This window comes from Python bivittatus, unplaced genomic scaffold (assembly GCF_059951505.1).
Source record: "Python bivittatus isolate LINGU-HERP-01145 unplaced genomic scaffold, Pbiv_v1 ctg000700_np1212, whole genome shotgun sequence".
Taxonomy (NCBI): domain Eukaryota; kingdom Metazoa; phylum Chordata; class Lepidosauria; order Squamata; family Pythonidae; genus Python; species Python bivittatus.
In genome coordinates this window covers 87,036,528-87,052,994 of record NW_028277098.1, presented here as the reverse complement: position 1 = coordinate 87,052,994, position 16,467 = coordinate 87,036,528, and the positions used below count along the sequence as shown (strand labels likewise).

General features: G+C 38.1%; 1 protein-coding gene across 1 annotated transcript in view; it reads right to left on the bottom strand.

Annotated features, from left to right (window-relative positions):
* Positions 1-239: 239 nt before the first annotated feature.
* The window catches only part of PTPN1 (protein tyrosine phosphatase non-receptor type 1), an 88,163-nt gene continuing 71,935 nt past the window's right edge, over positions 240-16,467 (bottom strand). Inside the window, exons 5-9 of the mRNA XM_088153104.1 lie at positions 11,941-12,078; positions 10,368-10,577; positions 6,845-7,006; positions 5,335-5,573; positions 240-4,212 (exon numbers count right to left, since the gene is read on the bottom strand). Of these exons, the coding sequence (XP_088009230.1) occupies positions 4,023-4,212; positions 5,335-5,573; positions 6,845-7,006; positions 10,368-10,577; positions 11,941-12,078 (939 nt within the window). The 3' untranslated portion in view covers positions 240-4,022. The remainder of the gene's footprint in view (positions 4,213-5,334; positions 5,574-6,844; positions 7,007-10,367; positions 10,578-11,940; positions 12,079-16,467) is intronic.

Here is a 16,467-nt window from a genome sequence, read left to right as displayed (position 1 = left end):
TATTAGTGTATGAGATTAGGAGGATTGCAATCTCTTACCAACACAAAGGAGTAGGGATAAAAACCCATCCTAATCTAGTGTGGAATCTTTTCCTGCAACTGCCCATTGATGAGAAATGGCCAGCCTGCAATTTCAAGGTAAAATTACATGACTAAAATTTCCTATTTAGACCAAAACATGGTTTGAATGCCTCGATGTGGAGCCTTTGCTGCTGCAACTGAAATGAAAAAGGAAGTGGAGAAAAATCAGACATGTGTTTCTTTACAAAAGAATTTTATTGTTGCAGCTAAAATGAGAACTGAAAATTTGTATGGGAAGTTGAAAAACTGTACAGTTTTACTGAAATTGTAAGGTCATTGCAGCGCCTTACCTAAGAGACAATATACCTGAAAATGTATTATACCAAAACATTTAGCTTGTTTTTATTTTATTTTATTTCTTTTCTTAAAAAAGTTTTCTATGGCAATCGGTAAAAAAGAAAGACCTGATGAGTAAATATTTGCTTAAGGCATATAGCAGAGCAGCTCACTAACTTTCTAACAAGTTTAAACATGGATATTTTCTTTTCCTCCCCCCCAACCCCGCCCAAGAATAGGTTAACCAATACATCCACTTTGAAATGCTACTGTATATACACACCCCAAACTACTACATACATGTACAGGACATCAAAACAAAATGCTCACGGTTCAGCATGACAAACCGTATCCACACCTCGCTGAACGTTATGGGGGCTTTCTACTGTATTTCTTACAGCACTTCTTGTGTTCAAATTGATCAAGGCAAATAGTGATGCTGGCGGGCTTGAGAGGAACACTCTAATCAGAAAGGATTTCGTGGCCGTCTTGGGACAATGTGAAGGAAATTTAGTTCTCCCCGACAGATCAAGTATAGTACAATCACGTTGCTGTGGAGATACATTCTGAAGTTGACCATGTCATTGTGGGAGAGGAAGAGCAATACAATTCTATCATCAAGAGTTTTTATTTTTTAACCCCAATCCCTTTGTTTTTTAATGAAATGAAAAGCGTGGATTTTCAGTCCCAGTTTCATTCTGGAGGCCTTTGTAAATAACTGTTCCCTTCAGACTATCAGAAGACAATTTAATGTATCTTGGCACAGGGGCATCTCTGGGGAGCAAAAAAAGCTAAGATGGCACCTGTGCCCGTATGGTTGAACCCACCCCCTTCTTTAATGTGTCGCACATATGAAAAGGGAGTGGGCCTTCAACTGAGTGGTTGTGGCTGCCATCTTGACTTTTTTGAGCCCCCCTTGCTAATGCCCCTGTCTTGGCACCTCATGTTTCAGCAATTTGCCATAGAAAACTAGGGTGTGTGAGAGAGGTGTGAATATGGCTTTGTACACACTCTGGAATGTTTGTACTATATTTACTTGATTGAAAGAGTGCTATACATCTGGTTTAGATGGTGTACATAGAAAAACTGCCAAATAATAGGCAAGATACAGGCAACCTGGCTTTTTTTTTTTCTTTTTAAAGAGAACACACACACCTACCAATCTATGAGCTGAATGAAGACACTTCAGCAACACCCTTGGAATCACAGCCATTTAAATAATCAGATCATGCAAGTATAATTGGGCACATCAGAAAGCAGAAATATAAAAATTATGTTCACCTTTCAAGCACATGGATTTCAATCAGGACACTTTTAGGAGACTTTATACATGCATTTGAATAAAAATGTGATACAAATGCGTCTGAATAATATTCTACTGGAGGACAGAACGTGAAAGGGACAAAGCAATCACATACTGATTAGCAAAATACATAGATGAGCCATTATATATTATGCCATTTTCTATAGTCATGTCAATATTTTCATGTTTCCAATATTATTACTAAGTATTGACTGCTTAACAAAATTCCTCTTTCTCATAGGCAGGGCTGTACGTTTCTCAGGACTACCTATGGATTTATTATTGTACTTTTGAAAAGACCTTGATACTAGCCTCATTTTGAAATTGTTCTTTTAACTCAACCTTTTCTTCCTTCCCCCTCTCCAAGACCTTTCTTTAATATTTCATTTGTTTAAAGAAGAAAAAGCTAACTTTGGTCGGAAATGAGAAGTAAAATAAATATGGAGTGAGGACCCTGATATATCACCGATTTTTAAAAAGGGATGATACTTAAGTGCTATATAGGTAGAATACAGATTTTCCAAATAACTTGCACTGTAGATTGGGTGTCATTTTCTTAATGAAACAGCTGCAACTTCAGTACTCTTTTTCCTCTATAACAAGGATCCCTTTTGTTATTATTTATATTGCTTATAAAGGGGGGAGGGGGTTATCAACATCAGCATACTTCCCCAGTCATAATATTTATGAACAACAAAACACGCGATTGGTCAATTTTTACTCTTAGCAGCTACAGTCAGTCAAGCTAAGCTGTACCTAAAATAATAAAATAAAATAAAATACAAATTCTCTCTTCATATGGAACAAAAGATTTGTTCTGAGTTAGGGTGCAAACTTCCTCTTCAGCAGAGGTAGAAGGCTCACGGATAAAGCAAGCAATCTTACACATCTGAATTAACAGTCAGAACTATGGAGTTCAATGGGGCTTAATCTCAAGGATGCATAAGATTGCAGCCTTAATCCTGGCTCCTAAATAGCATGATCTTTAAGCCAAATAAAAGCTAACCTTGGAAACTTTGTTCTAAAAAATAAAGACAACAACACTGAAAATCACCAACACAGTGGTTTGTAACTTGAAAAGATCTAGAGGACAGTTGGCCCAACACTTAAGCACTTGGGCTTTACTGAGAAACATTCTACTGGATCTTTACATTAAGGAGGGTTGCATGTGTGTTAAGATAGTGATGATTTTAAAAGTATTCCTCTTCTATTTTGAATACACATAGGACATTCTTCACATGGTAAGTCTAGAATGAAATTGCATTTTACATTCCATAGGATGATGAAGCTTACGCACTGGTCCTTTCTAAAGCAAGTATCTGATATAAATGCTGGTGGACATTCTGGTTGCATTTCCCTTCCTCTTTTCCATAAGGATAGGAAACTATATACACAGTTAAATATTTTTTAGAAAGTTGATCGTGCAATGCAACGGGCATGTACACAGAAATAAGAGTGCAAGAGATGATTAGCAATATAGCAATGAGCATTGACAGTGAGTGGGGAGAGAAATAACTCATTTTGTCCAAAAAGGAGGGAGAACATTCTAGCGTTGACCTGTTGGGATGCCCTGAGAAAAAGCGGTGCCCATTTATAGCTTGTTACTGAAGCAAGAACCTATTTGAGAAAAATAAAATACATCCCATATTATTTGCACTGCCAAAAACTCAGGGTGCAATCCAATTGAGAGTGGAGGGAATTCTATTGTCCAGTCTCCATCCATTCACTGGAGCTCCTGAGCAACATCCAAATTTATTAGAGGCTATGCAGAAGTGGTTCTTTAGAGACTGAGCCATCAGTCTTTAAAAAGGCAAAGAGTAAAAAGGTCCCTCTCTCAAAAAAAACCTGTACATTCTTCAGGGGTGTGTATGTGTGGACATACAGTGGTCTTTTAAAGGAATCTGATCATGTATTTGGTTACAAATGCTTGGAGAATACAGGCAATTTTCACTTGTGCCTAATTCCTTTTTCTGAAAAATCACCAAAAGAACAACCAAAAAACCCCCCTGGCTTTAAAATATTAAAAAAAAGAAAAACAGCAATGTGTTGTAAACTTATTATTCCATTTTTAAAAAATAAGGAAAAAATGAAAAACACAGGACTTATTTGGCATATTCTCTGCTTACTCCTGAATATCTTAAGGCCCTGAGATTAGAATATTATGTTCTTGGGACCCTAGGGCTAAATATTAAACCCTAGTGCATCAACTTTCTCTTTAAACCCTAACCAAAGTTCCAGCTTCTCTAACATACCATACATTTCCACTTGGATAAGGCTTAGTTGCCCCTTTAGCTTTCTTGAATAGAAACAAATGAAACACCACTGATGTTACTGGTATTCTGATACCACCAATGGGATGTCCATCAATGAAAATATACTCTGTAACAGAGGTATGCACCTGCTGTCAGGACAGTGAACATACAGATGTTGACAAGAAATGGTTTCCAGGTTGTCATCATGTTCTCTTCATCCTCTTCTTCTGGCTTTAACATTTCATCATTGCATGGTGAAGCATCAACAGTTCTCTTCCTAAGCTTACTATCTGGATTAGTGCTGCAGGACAACAACAAACATACTGAGATTAGAATAATTCTTTGGTGCATGGCGATCGGTGAGGCTTACTTTGAAAAGTAGATCACCTTTCCCCAACATGAGTCCAATATTGTAGTTCTCTCATTTAAGTCATTCTGGCTCTCTTCTAAACAAGAATAGCTAAATTGAAACAGGACAAAACAGGAAAGGGAACCTGATGACATAACCATTTATACAGCAATAGTGACATCTAGTGTTAAAAATGCACTTCATTTCTCCTTTATGCTTCTGACTCAATTCTCAACTCAATCTCACTCAATTTCTGGATATTTTAAAGTTCCACAAATAGAGCTGGAAAACTGGTCATCACCTCTAAATTTCCTTTGAAGAGGTAAGATGTTTCTCTGAATTTTTGCAACAGATTTTAAGGGACCCAAAGTGGAACTACATAGGACCATTGGTTCCATAATTATTTTTTAAAATATCCCCCTTCCCCAAGAGTAATAAACTTACATGAAATCCATAATTTCACCCTGACACTGTTTCAGTTCCATTAAAAATGTTTCATTCCATTGAGAAATGGTGACTGCTAAATAAAATGCCCCCTCCCTTCTATTTTTAACCGCTGCAAAAAGTAAACGAAGTCTTTCAAACTGTAAGACAAGTCATTCATCCTTCAAACTCATTTGTTAACATTGTTATGATGGAATATTTTAGTAGTTTTTATTTTCAGAAGGCATGTAAGAAAAAAAATTAGCTTCTTTCAGCTACTCTCTGACTTGTAAGAATCATAAATTAGCACCATTTATTAAGTTACTAAAGTAACTCTGGTGTAGGGTGGCTTATAGCTTAGAAATGGCAATATTATGCTATCCACACTGAATTCGATTTAAACCATTTAAATTTAAAGCATTTAAAGGCTTCTTTTTCCAGAAGAGAATGTAGCTCACAGCAAAAATATCTGAACCTTCAAATGTCTAATTTTATTTCATACACTGACATATGCATTATATGAAAGAGCATTATATTTTCAGTGTACTTTACTGAATGTGTTAGAAAGGAGAGCAGAGACACCAAACTGGTGGGAACATGCTTTAAGCTGAGACAATTTGCTGAGAATCTGCAAGAAGTATTCCACATTACCTCTCCAAGCCCTGCTGCTCAGAGGAACAAACCCTGCCATCTAGAACTCTGGTTTCCAAAGTGCTGGCTGCATAGAACTTGATGTCTTCCTCAGCCCTTGGATGCTTTGAAACAACTTCCATATGATCAGGCACCCTTCCATTATTCATTTCAGAGGTTCTTTTGGGTGGCCTTGGAGGCGGAGGAGTATGTTCTGGTGGTGGATCCAAGTCTTCATTAGAGAGTTCTTTCCATTGCTCCTTTGACATGAAGAAAGAATTTATTAACTTCTCTAAAATGATCACAAGCCCCCCTCCCCACCATGCCCAACATTTTCCTTTGATATACAGGCAACCTAGAATTTATGGGGACATTAAGGTGGATATATTTTTGAGAAAAGGCTATTGCAGTTTGCTGTATTTAATATATATAAAAAACTTTAGAATGGAAGGCATGTGGTATTCCTCAGAGTAATCTCTCTTACTGGAGTCTTCTTGTGTACAAAATTTGGACAGGAAGTGGGAAGGGCAGAATTAAAGGGTTTTTTGCTATTATCGTTGTTTTATGTTGTTTTGGAGGTCATGATTCTGCTAGTTTTAATTGTAAGCCTCCCAGAGTCGTTGGGAGTCAGGCAACCCATAAATTGCATTAAAGAAATAAAGAATCAGGGCATGCTTTGCCCTGTCTTTGTAATAATGATTCCCCGCATTTGTAAACTGTGAACAAGGAATTGCCTTTATAATCACAATCTCATATGGCACTTCCTATAATCCTAAGCAAGTTCTCCACTGCAGCATGTGCTCATTGTTGCTCATACACTTGCTCGTTCTACTAAGAAATAAACCATCATTTGTCATCAGTGCCCTGCGACTTTCTGCATATGATAACCCACCAATTTCCATGAAAACAAACAGACATCAAATCTGACAAACTTCCATGCTGAAAAAATTAGGGACAAGGAAGAATATCTCAACCTCCAGGAAGACCCCATGATGATTTTAATGTGGCCTTTTTTTTGAACCAAGGACTTCGAAATCAGATTTCAATGTGAAACAGCTAAGCTACAACTTATTAAGAGGTTTAAACTCCACAATGTCTGGATTTCAACTCCCAGAATTCCCCAGCCTGCATGCTGGCTGGGGAATTCTAGGAATTGAAGTCCAGACATCTTCAAGTTGCCAAGGTTGAGAAACACTACCCTAATGGAAGAATATATCTCATATGCTAATTATGAATATGATAATCATCACTAACTCTGATCTTACTGACCATGGATCTGAGGAAGAAGACTGTAATCCCCCAAAATGTATGTCACAACAAACTGTGTTTATCTCTGAAAATACCAAAAGGCTCTTTATTATTTATCCTGGTTTAGGTCGACTAGCATGCAAAACACCAGGCCATGGACTACTCCTTTTTAGTGCAGATCATTGCACTGAAACTCTTCTACATACTAAAACCTGAGTCTGACTGTAAACATTATTTAAAATTGAAGACATGAGGTATTGCATATACTGACGGGGACACTCACTTGTACAGATGAATCTCCCATAATAAATTTGGCTCCCTCTGTAACAGCCAAGTATGAGAAGCGAAGCTGGTCTGCTGTTTGTATAAGCCCCATTCGGTACTTCCTCATTTCTAAAAGAACCTGCTTAATGTCGACAGAAGAAGGGTCTTTCCTTTTGTCCATCTGCACAAAGGGAGGCGATACTCAGTACACTTCGATTTTTATTAACTGCCTATCTTACCACGTTCCTCAGAATTCAAAGGGGCTTATAAAATGAAGCAACACAAATGATGCAAAAACCCCACATATCAACAAAATGTTCATGAATACAGAACAAGGGGAAACCAAATCAGAAAAAACAATTCCTGAGCAGAACAATCATGCAGCTCAACAAGGATTGGATCCCCTAAAAGCAGTACGGTAGTATAATTTTTTATTTGCAGAGGAGCTGCAAAACACTGGTATTAAGAGTACTCAAGTCTCCTAAAATGACACAACATTCAATAAAAACATAAAGACAGCACATTTTACTATAGCCTAATCATTTGTGAACTGCATGCCATAATAATATAGTCTTAAGGGGACTCAAAAAATCTTTCTTACCACAACATATTAAAAATGACTACCTCTCTGGAAACAATCACAACTATTATGCTTAATTTCAATACTTCAGAGTCCCAGATCAGAAACCCTAATGCCCTCAGGCTCCTTAGAAACATTCAAGTTTATTTGGTATCTTTTATATCAGCCCATAAGACAGGTTCTATGTCTGTAAATCTCATTTCAGAATTTACTACTTTACTTCACAGTAAAATGTTCTTAACATAAAATCCGTTACTTTAAACTAAAATATTTTTATAGCAATAGGGGACCTCTCAATAAATATTAGACATAACAACAAATAGGTGATAGGTTACCATGGTTCTTCTGGTGTCAATTCAAATCTCTTTTGGGCAATGTTAGAGCTTCAGCAACTCGCCCTTATGCCAACTTTAAGAATTTAATATTTAAGTACTTAGGAGAACCAAAAGAAACAATCTGTAAAATTTATAGGTTATTACTAGTGCATTTAGAAGTAGGAGATCCGCCCCATGATTTAAATGAAGCTTGAGATACTGATCTTGGTAAATCCATATAGGAGACAAATCTGCAGGAATTATGGAAATCTGGTGGATTCACCTCAACTTCAATTCAAGAACTGCAGTGGAAGATCACTGGGGCTTGACCCCAGTTAGATTGGTACATATCTATCAGAATTATTCTTGCAAATGTTGGAGAGGTTGTCAAGAGGGTCTTTTATTTGTGGTGGTCATGTGATAAAGCAGTAACCCTTTGGTGTAAAATTTCTGGTAGATAAGTACCATTACTAAACGCTTCCCAGAATTAGCGCCCCCCCCCCATGCGGCCTCATTGTGGTGAAGGCAGGGAGATGTTCCCGGGAGGGATGAGTGAAGAATGTTGGGAGTGTTTGCCAAGAATATATATTCCTAGCAGGGCCACTCAAAGCATGAAGGTCATCCCAGCTGCCCAGCTAAAAGCAAGCAGGCTCCTTTATTGCAAGCAAGGAGGCTCCTAAATTGCAAGTGAGCAGGCACCTATATTGGGCAAGCAGGCACCTATATTGGGCAACAGCGATATAGGAAGGTACCGGAAGCAGATCACCAGTTTAGTGACAGTAGCAAAAGCATCAATTCATACTGTGTGAGAGAAGGCAATGATAAACCACTCCTGTATTTTATCAAGAAAACCACATGGATATCATGGAAAAAGATCTATCTGAGTGGTTGCTAGGAGTCAAAAACGACTTGATGGCAATCAATCAATCAATCAATCAATCAATCAATCAATCAATCAATCACAGACTTACTGCATTTATTTATAGGACCAAAGCTCAAGCTTAAAAACAAAGAACTTACTAATTATTTGATTTTAGCAGCTAAAATAATAATTGCCCAACATTGGAAAACTCTAGATAATGTAACAACTGAGATTAACAAGTTGTCTTCAATTGCTACATTAGAAAAAAATCACAAAGTTAAAATAATGAAACATCAGAGGCAGGAAGTACAATTCGATCATATTTTATAGTTTATCTCAATAGTAATAGACTATACTATGGTAATAATATATACGCTAAATGTATATGGGTACTGTGTCTTTATCTTTACTGACTTTTTAGTAGATTTTTTAGTATTTTCTGTATCTTTTTTGTCTATGCATCTTGGATTTATGTTATTTAGTTACTTGATAATGTAAGAAAAATAAAATGAAAAAAATCCATTACTAACTAAATGCAGGAAAAAGAACAGTAGGGGAATACATCTGTGCAGGAATTTACTACTTAATACAACACCACTGCCCTCTCCTAAAGCACTGAAATCATAACCCTTACTACTTCTACTGATACAGTTTCAGCCATACTGATTAGTCACATCCTACACTAAACCATAATATGGCTTATATGTTTATCCGGCCAACCAAGATGTATTAAATAAATCATGCTTAAACAAACAATGGTTTCATGCAACCTGTGAACCTAGCCATTTTCAATTTCACCCCTACAACCACAAGGATTAGAAATGTACTAAGGGAAGGGGAAAATGAAAATAATATTAAACTTTCTAAGATACCAAGGTCCAAATTCCCTGCTTTTAGACACGTAATCATATGAGCGTGGGATACATTGTGACCAGAAATATATCTAAGAAATGCATTGGGCAATCTGCAATTGGTGCAATCCTTAATTACACTTATCCTAAACGCTATTGAGTAAGCACCACTGAACACAATGGCTCTTACTTTAAAGTAAACATGCATAGCGTTGCAATCCTTTGTAAGCATTGTTGCCCAGACTTTTTTTCAAAGGCTGCAGGATATACTTCCAAGTAAGTCCTACAGGCTTAGCACAACGTAGGATTTTCCCCCAGGCTTTTACATGTGCTAGCGCAGAACTGTGGGGAGGCATTAAAGAGTGCTGGAGAGCTACTTGTGAAGTATTTGCAAGCAGCCTAAAATTTAAGGCAACAAAAATCAAAAGGATAGCGCTAAGCATTGCCAAAAACAAGAAGAACACAGTCATTGAAACAAGAAAGGACAAGGATGGGGAAAGAGTGGGTGGTAAGTATTGACTAACAGAAGGCAGACTTTACTGAAAATTTCGCTGGTACTGAGCTTTGAAGTCAAAACACAGCACTGAAGAATGGGATTTCCTGTAGACCTCAAGAGATTTATAGGGAGCCTTGTTAAAACAGTGGTTTTTGCGTTCCTCCTGCTGCTGCTGCTGCTGCTGCTGCTTTTTTCCCCTTCCAACCTTTTCTTCTTCAAGGTCAAAACTGAAAAGAATCTGGCATAGGGTCTCCCTTATGGGCCTCTATATCCAGTTCCCACTCCTCCCAGCAGTCTTTGTTGCAGAGCCATAATGGTTATCAAAGCAGAATTCAGGCACATTGCAAAAGTCCCTGAAAGATATTTTGCTCTGACCCCAGTTGAGCCAACCATATAATTAATCCCCCAAATTCCTGGTATGTCTATCAGCCATTCTTACCAAGAGAAGACAAGTATCAACCAGACAAAAAGTGCCTGATCTTCCAATTCCAGCACTGCAATGCACTACAATGGGACCATGTTCAGGATTCAGGGACCCTGATTCTCTCACTTTGAACAGGAAGTTGAGGAATGAAGCTGGAGATTCCGGGACTCCAAAGTCAGGCCACGTTGTGTAATGAAAATGCAGGATTTCTCGTGTTTCATGCGTCTGAAAAGTGCAAAATAAATTAATAAATTAAAGATGAAAAATGGGCATCTCTTGCAATTTGGAAGTTGGAAGCATCCTGTTAAGCTTTGAAAAATGCCTAACAAATGTGAAGTTGCAGGGAGTAACAAGAGGATGGTGATAAAGATTACTGACTGCCATCCCCAACAGATATTATAGCAGAATATCCTTGAAATTCAAACCATAGTTCGGTAGATGCAGAGACAGGATACATGGAAAACAGAGCGCAACAGATGAGTTAACTATGTGAGTGATGGAACAGATTACAGGAGAAGGCAAACTCAGGATTTCAATGTATGAAATTATTTTTTCAAAGTCCAGAGGTTTGCAATCTCCCAGAGTATTGTACAGCTTCCTGTTGAGATGATTTTCGTTGGATGACCACTCCTGGGAAAAGTAACAAAGGTATTGTGTTCTTGTCATTGTGCAGTATCTTCCATGAACTTATGGCAGCTATAGTCTTTGGGAGTGGTTTTGTAGTCCTCATGAGCACTGACAACTCCTTTTCCGAAGTTTACAGAGATCTCTTTTAATTAGGGCATGATTTACTTCCACTGTATAGGAAAAAGCAGACCCTGATGTGTGTTTTCCTAGAGGGGAGTCTTTCAAGCTCCAATCCAATTGTCATCTCACTGAACGGAACATCTAACTCAACTGTGAAGAGAGTTGATTGTTGTAGGGCTTCACATATTTTTATCAAGGAAGTGAATGTTGACAATGTTTTCATGAAAGACATAACTCAGTACGCTATTTTGTGGGGTGTTTATCCAGGATCTATCTATCTATTAATAGGAGTTACACAAAGCTCTGAGCACATTGTAGGTCACAGTGCTGCAGGATTATAGATATTTATAAAGGGATTACAAACTCTCTCACACCACTGTACTTCTACGATCATCATGAGTAGATAATGATTAGGGCAGAGGTTTTCATCTCATGACACGCATCTCATAGGCAGGACTTCCAGGTTCCAAGACCGGAAGTCCCGTGATATCACAGGCTCGGGAAGAGAAATGGAGGCATTCTGCCCCTGGTGATGTCACAGAGGTGGGATTCTGGCTGATGCAGCACATCTGTGGACCTTTTGCAGCACACCAATGTACCTCGGCACAGCAGTTGAAAACCACTGGATTAGGAAATGATTGCCTTTGTATTCTTTCAACCAATGTGGCAATTAATCAAATATTAGAATAAAATGCTATCCAGGATCAAAACTCTGAGACTTTTAATATCAACTTTGGAAATCCTTGAAGCACTGATGAAATGGATACCAAACATCACCATTTTAATAAAGAGAACCAACACTGCAAAATATAGGTCACTGATTAATTTTTATCATACTTACTATGAGGTTCTTCAATTCTAATTCTCGGACTGTATAATAGGATTTTATATCTTCTGATATTAAGGTTAATGTGAAGTTTGTATCTTCAAAGAACATTTCTTTCTCCTCTTTTTGTGGCCAATACTGCGCACATTTTATCTGTAGGTAGGGGTGGGGGGGAAGCAGAACAAGACTTACATGCAAGTTATTTAACAAAGAGAAATAAAGAATGAATACAGATACACACAAATACACTCACCAAATCATCTATAAGACAGTCACAGAACTTTCAATCTGTATACCTCTGCACAGATGTGCAAATTTATATGCATGTGCATGCACACGTACATACAAACCAAGATATAACTGCTTAATCTCAAGAAAAATCCCAATAATTTTTCCTTAAGACACTACAACTACTCAATGCACCACTGTTATTTCCATGACTTGACCTGGCACTAGATTCTGAATTTCTGGATCTCTTTTGGGATTACAGAACATGTCACTAAGAAATATGACAAGGCAACAAAATTATCCTAACGATTTAAGGGATGCTACTTGGAGAACAGTTGGATGTTTATATGTTTAACCCCAGGCATAAACCTTTAATTGCAATTCAAATGAAAGCTGCAATAGAGATGCCCAGGATACCTCATGCCTGGTTTCAAAAATCCCACTCTTATGAAATCATTTTGGTGCTACATGGGATAGTTTGAAGACTACAGTGGTTTATTTTAAATGAAGTCTGAGCTGTTCAATGCCTAAGCTTTTGACTAATCATGCTAATTTTCTAAGAAATTATCTTCTAGGAAATCCAAGATATGCATCATTAGGATGTGTACATGCTAGAAATATCTATCTAATCCTGGAAAATGGGGAGCCTTATTAGAGAATTCTGGAATTAGGTTGTACCAAATAATACACATTTTGGTCACCCCCCCAAAAAACAAAACAAAAACAAAAACCCACACCCTTCCTAAATGCTATCCTGCAGAATGCAAAATAATTTCTCTGGCTAGGATTACAACTCAGCAGGAGTTAGGGAAATGTTCACTGCTCATGGATTTTTAGTGTTCTATTTTCAGAATAATAACCTTATTCTTTCTTCCTTTGTTTCTATCCTATAACAAAGACATTAATTATTATACTTATTAAATACCAATGAAAAATAATCAAGTGTGGGATGGTTATACTGAAGGTCTTTTATGGAACAGAATCTAATGGGATTCACAAAAGAAATGCTCTCAAGAAGTTAATTCATTATTAGAGGTAACAATTTTTCTTTCTTTCAATCCTGAATAGCATGACTCAGCTGGATATAGTAAGAAATTACAACCCTCTGTAAACTTATTTTTCATTACAACATACAAGAGAATTCGCTGCATGTATGATTTTTGTACCACATGGTGACAGATAATGATTCTTATCCACTGAGTGTCCCACACAATCATTTGTGCAGCAGTGTTAGCAGCTCCCAAGAGTTCTATATAATTCCACGCTTTTGTTCAAACTTACTGGCAGTGGGGAAAAGTACATGGAAGTGGTTGGGGCAATGATGGGGCCCATAGTCAGAGCACTTTCCTTTTAGACCTGCCTCACTACTTGTATTACTGTGGAATTGGAAGCCTCCACACAAGTGAGGCAAATGACTGCCAAAGAGGAGGAGGAGTCGTCGTCTTCTCCTTCTCTTCCTCCTTCCTCCTCCTCTTCGTCAGCATTGACTCCTGGAAACTGCCTGGATGAGACGCTGCAGTTTTCTTGGCAGGATTTCAGAAGTGGTTTGCCATTGCCTCCTTCCTACACCTGAGAGAGAGTGACTAGCCCAAGGTTACCCAGCTGGCTTTGTGTCTAAGGGGGGACTAGAACTCATGGTCTCCCAGTGTCTAGCCTGATGTCTTAACTACTACTCCAAAGAGTCTTTTAGGTTGAGGAAATTCTTTCCTACATCTCAAAAGGAAAATGATTCACCCTCTACTTTAAAGAGGTCCAGAGATGATAGCATTCTAGGAACACCACTGAGGTCATTTCTTTGAACTGGAAAACCAATCATCGTTTGAAAGAGAAAGACTGGCAGTCTTGGATGTTTAAGGATCAGGCATAGCACAGCACATCATGATTTCAGGAGCATCTCTACTAACTGACGTGCATGACAACTAACTGAATGCTGGCTGGCTCACTCATGAGTTTTACCTTATTCCCCCCCAAGCTTTTAACATAAATGGTGAAATGTTCTGAACAAGCTTTAACATATTTAAAATGTTTGTTTGCCACCTTTTTAAAACTTAAAACTGTTCTGAAGCTTTGGGTAAGGGATTTGGATTACTTCATGAAATGGCAGCCATTCAACTTCATGAACCAGCTGTGTTGAAAAAGTCTGCTGGCTCTTAGGAATCTTCTCTGCTAAGGTATAGGTATGGACTGCACTGAGTACAGTGAGGTTTGACCAAACATGGTCTGCCATTATCTGTCTTCTCTGCAAGGTTCTTGACCAATTTTCAGACTGTTTAGAAATTATTTAATCTGACATTTTACAAACTGCACTCTGATACTGATCCCTGAGATGCAAAAATCCATTATGCAAACAAACAACAAGCATATAAAATGTATTTAATGCTGAACTATTTTTTTTTCTTTAGAAAGATCATCTGTAGACATTCAAGTTAAAAATATGGGGAGATGATGGCCATTAGGGGACTACAAGAAGAGGAATATGAAGGAAGCTATCAACAGCTATGCAATATATCTTCTGAATATGTGGCTTTTAAATAGCCTATTTCTAAGGGAGCATTTTCCTTATCAACTTAAGGGATCTTGGCATGCCTGTACATAGCAAATATTTTCTAGGCATGTTATTTGGTGCATGGTCATTTGACGCACAGGCCAGGCAACCTACAACATAACTAACATTTTCAATTACTATGTTTTGCAGTGAGAAGCAGAGGCATTTCAGAACAGAAGACAAATTGTCTTTAGGAACATAGAAGGTTGCCATATGTTGTCAATTTTTACTCCATCTGGATCAATATAATCTACTGCACATTAACTGGCATTGGCTTTCTGTAATTTCAGATGGCTGTTCTACTTGAGGACAGCTAGGGATTGAATGCCTGCTTTCATTACTACTTTCTTATTAAAGGACTTCTGGAAAAGCTTTTGAGAAATGCTAGCATTCCTTGGATTTATGGGGTTGAAAACTATTGCTCCATGTAGTACTTACTTCTGCTTGAAGTAAGCTTTCATATAGACCTTTAAAAAGTGTCTATCAAAAACATATGCTATGGAGAACTCCCCAATGCCAAGTACCATCAAACCACATGTCAGATATTGGCTTCCATACTAAAATGTAGAAGGTGAACATTCCTGGCTCAAAATCCCCTTCCCCAAGAAGTTCTAGGCACAACTGCTATAAACATTAAAATAAAGCTCCTGAAAGAGGATGAACTATGTCAAATAATGATTTCTAATGCACTCTGGATCCTGATTTTCATTACCTAATGAAAGGAAACTGTAAAAGGTCTAGTTCCAGTTTTTGCAGCCTCCTATTTACATTAGTCAATTCTGCAGGGCCTCAATACACAACTCAGTCTGTTTCACAGAACTAGAAAAGTAGAAATGATGCCTCAGTATGAAAATAAATCAGATCAAACACTTCCTTGCTGACAAAACACAGTAATGCTTGGGTCCACTCATGAACAACTGAAAATAAATACATGCAAGTAGTGATTCTGGAAGAGGGCTTAAAAGACAACATTTGCTGAAAAACTGGTGCTGGTGATTAAGAAACTGATTTTTTTTTTAAGTCTGCACTGAATTTCCAGGATGCTTTGCTTCAAATAACAGCTATTTCAAAAGACACAAGTACAGGTAGTCCCCAGTTTAAGAACAAGTTCCGTTCCCAAGATCTGTCTTTAAGTCAAATTTGTATGTAAGCTGGAACAGTATTATTGTATAATACTGTGTAAGTAGTATTGTGCAATGAACTTGAACCATTCTGTATTTAACACAAATTTTGCTACAATAGGTGTGATGGAATGGACTTATGAAAGCCACGCTCAGGGAGATAAGCGTGTTCTTAGCCCCCAACAGGAGCGTGGGAAGTTCAAGAAGATGAGGCTGGCACCTCCCTAAGGAATTCACGGTGTTGTGGCTGGCTGGCTTGGGAACTAGGGTTCAGTCTGGTGAGATTCTGTCATGAGGTGGAAGCTAGTAAACGCAACAGAATTGTATTTGCATTATCTCTTGGAGTTCTTTGGGCTGAACCTGACATCAATCTCACCAGACTCAACCCTAGTTCCCAAGCCAACCAGCCACAACACCGTGAATTCCTTAGGGAGGTGCCAGCCTCATCTTCTTGAACTTCCCACGCTCTTGTTGGGGGCTAAGAACACGCTTATCTCCCTGAGCGTGGCTTTCATAAGTCTATTCCATCACAATAGGCTCCGTTCTTAACTATGGGTCGTCTGTAAAACGGGTATTCTTAACCCGGGGACTCCCTGTAGAGCTGCAAAACATATGCTGGGATCTTTTAAAAAACCAAAGGGGACCCTA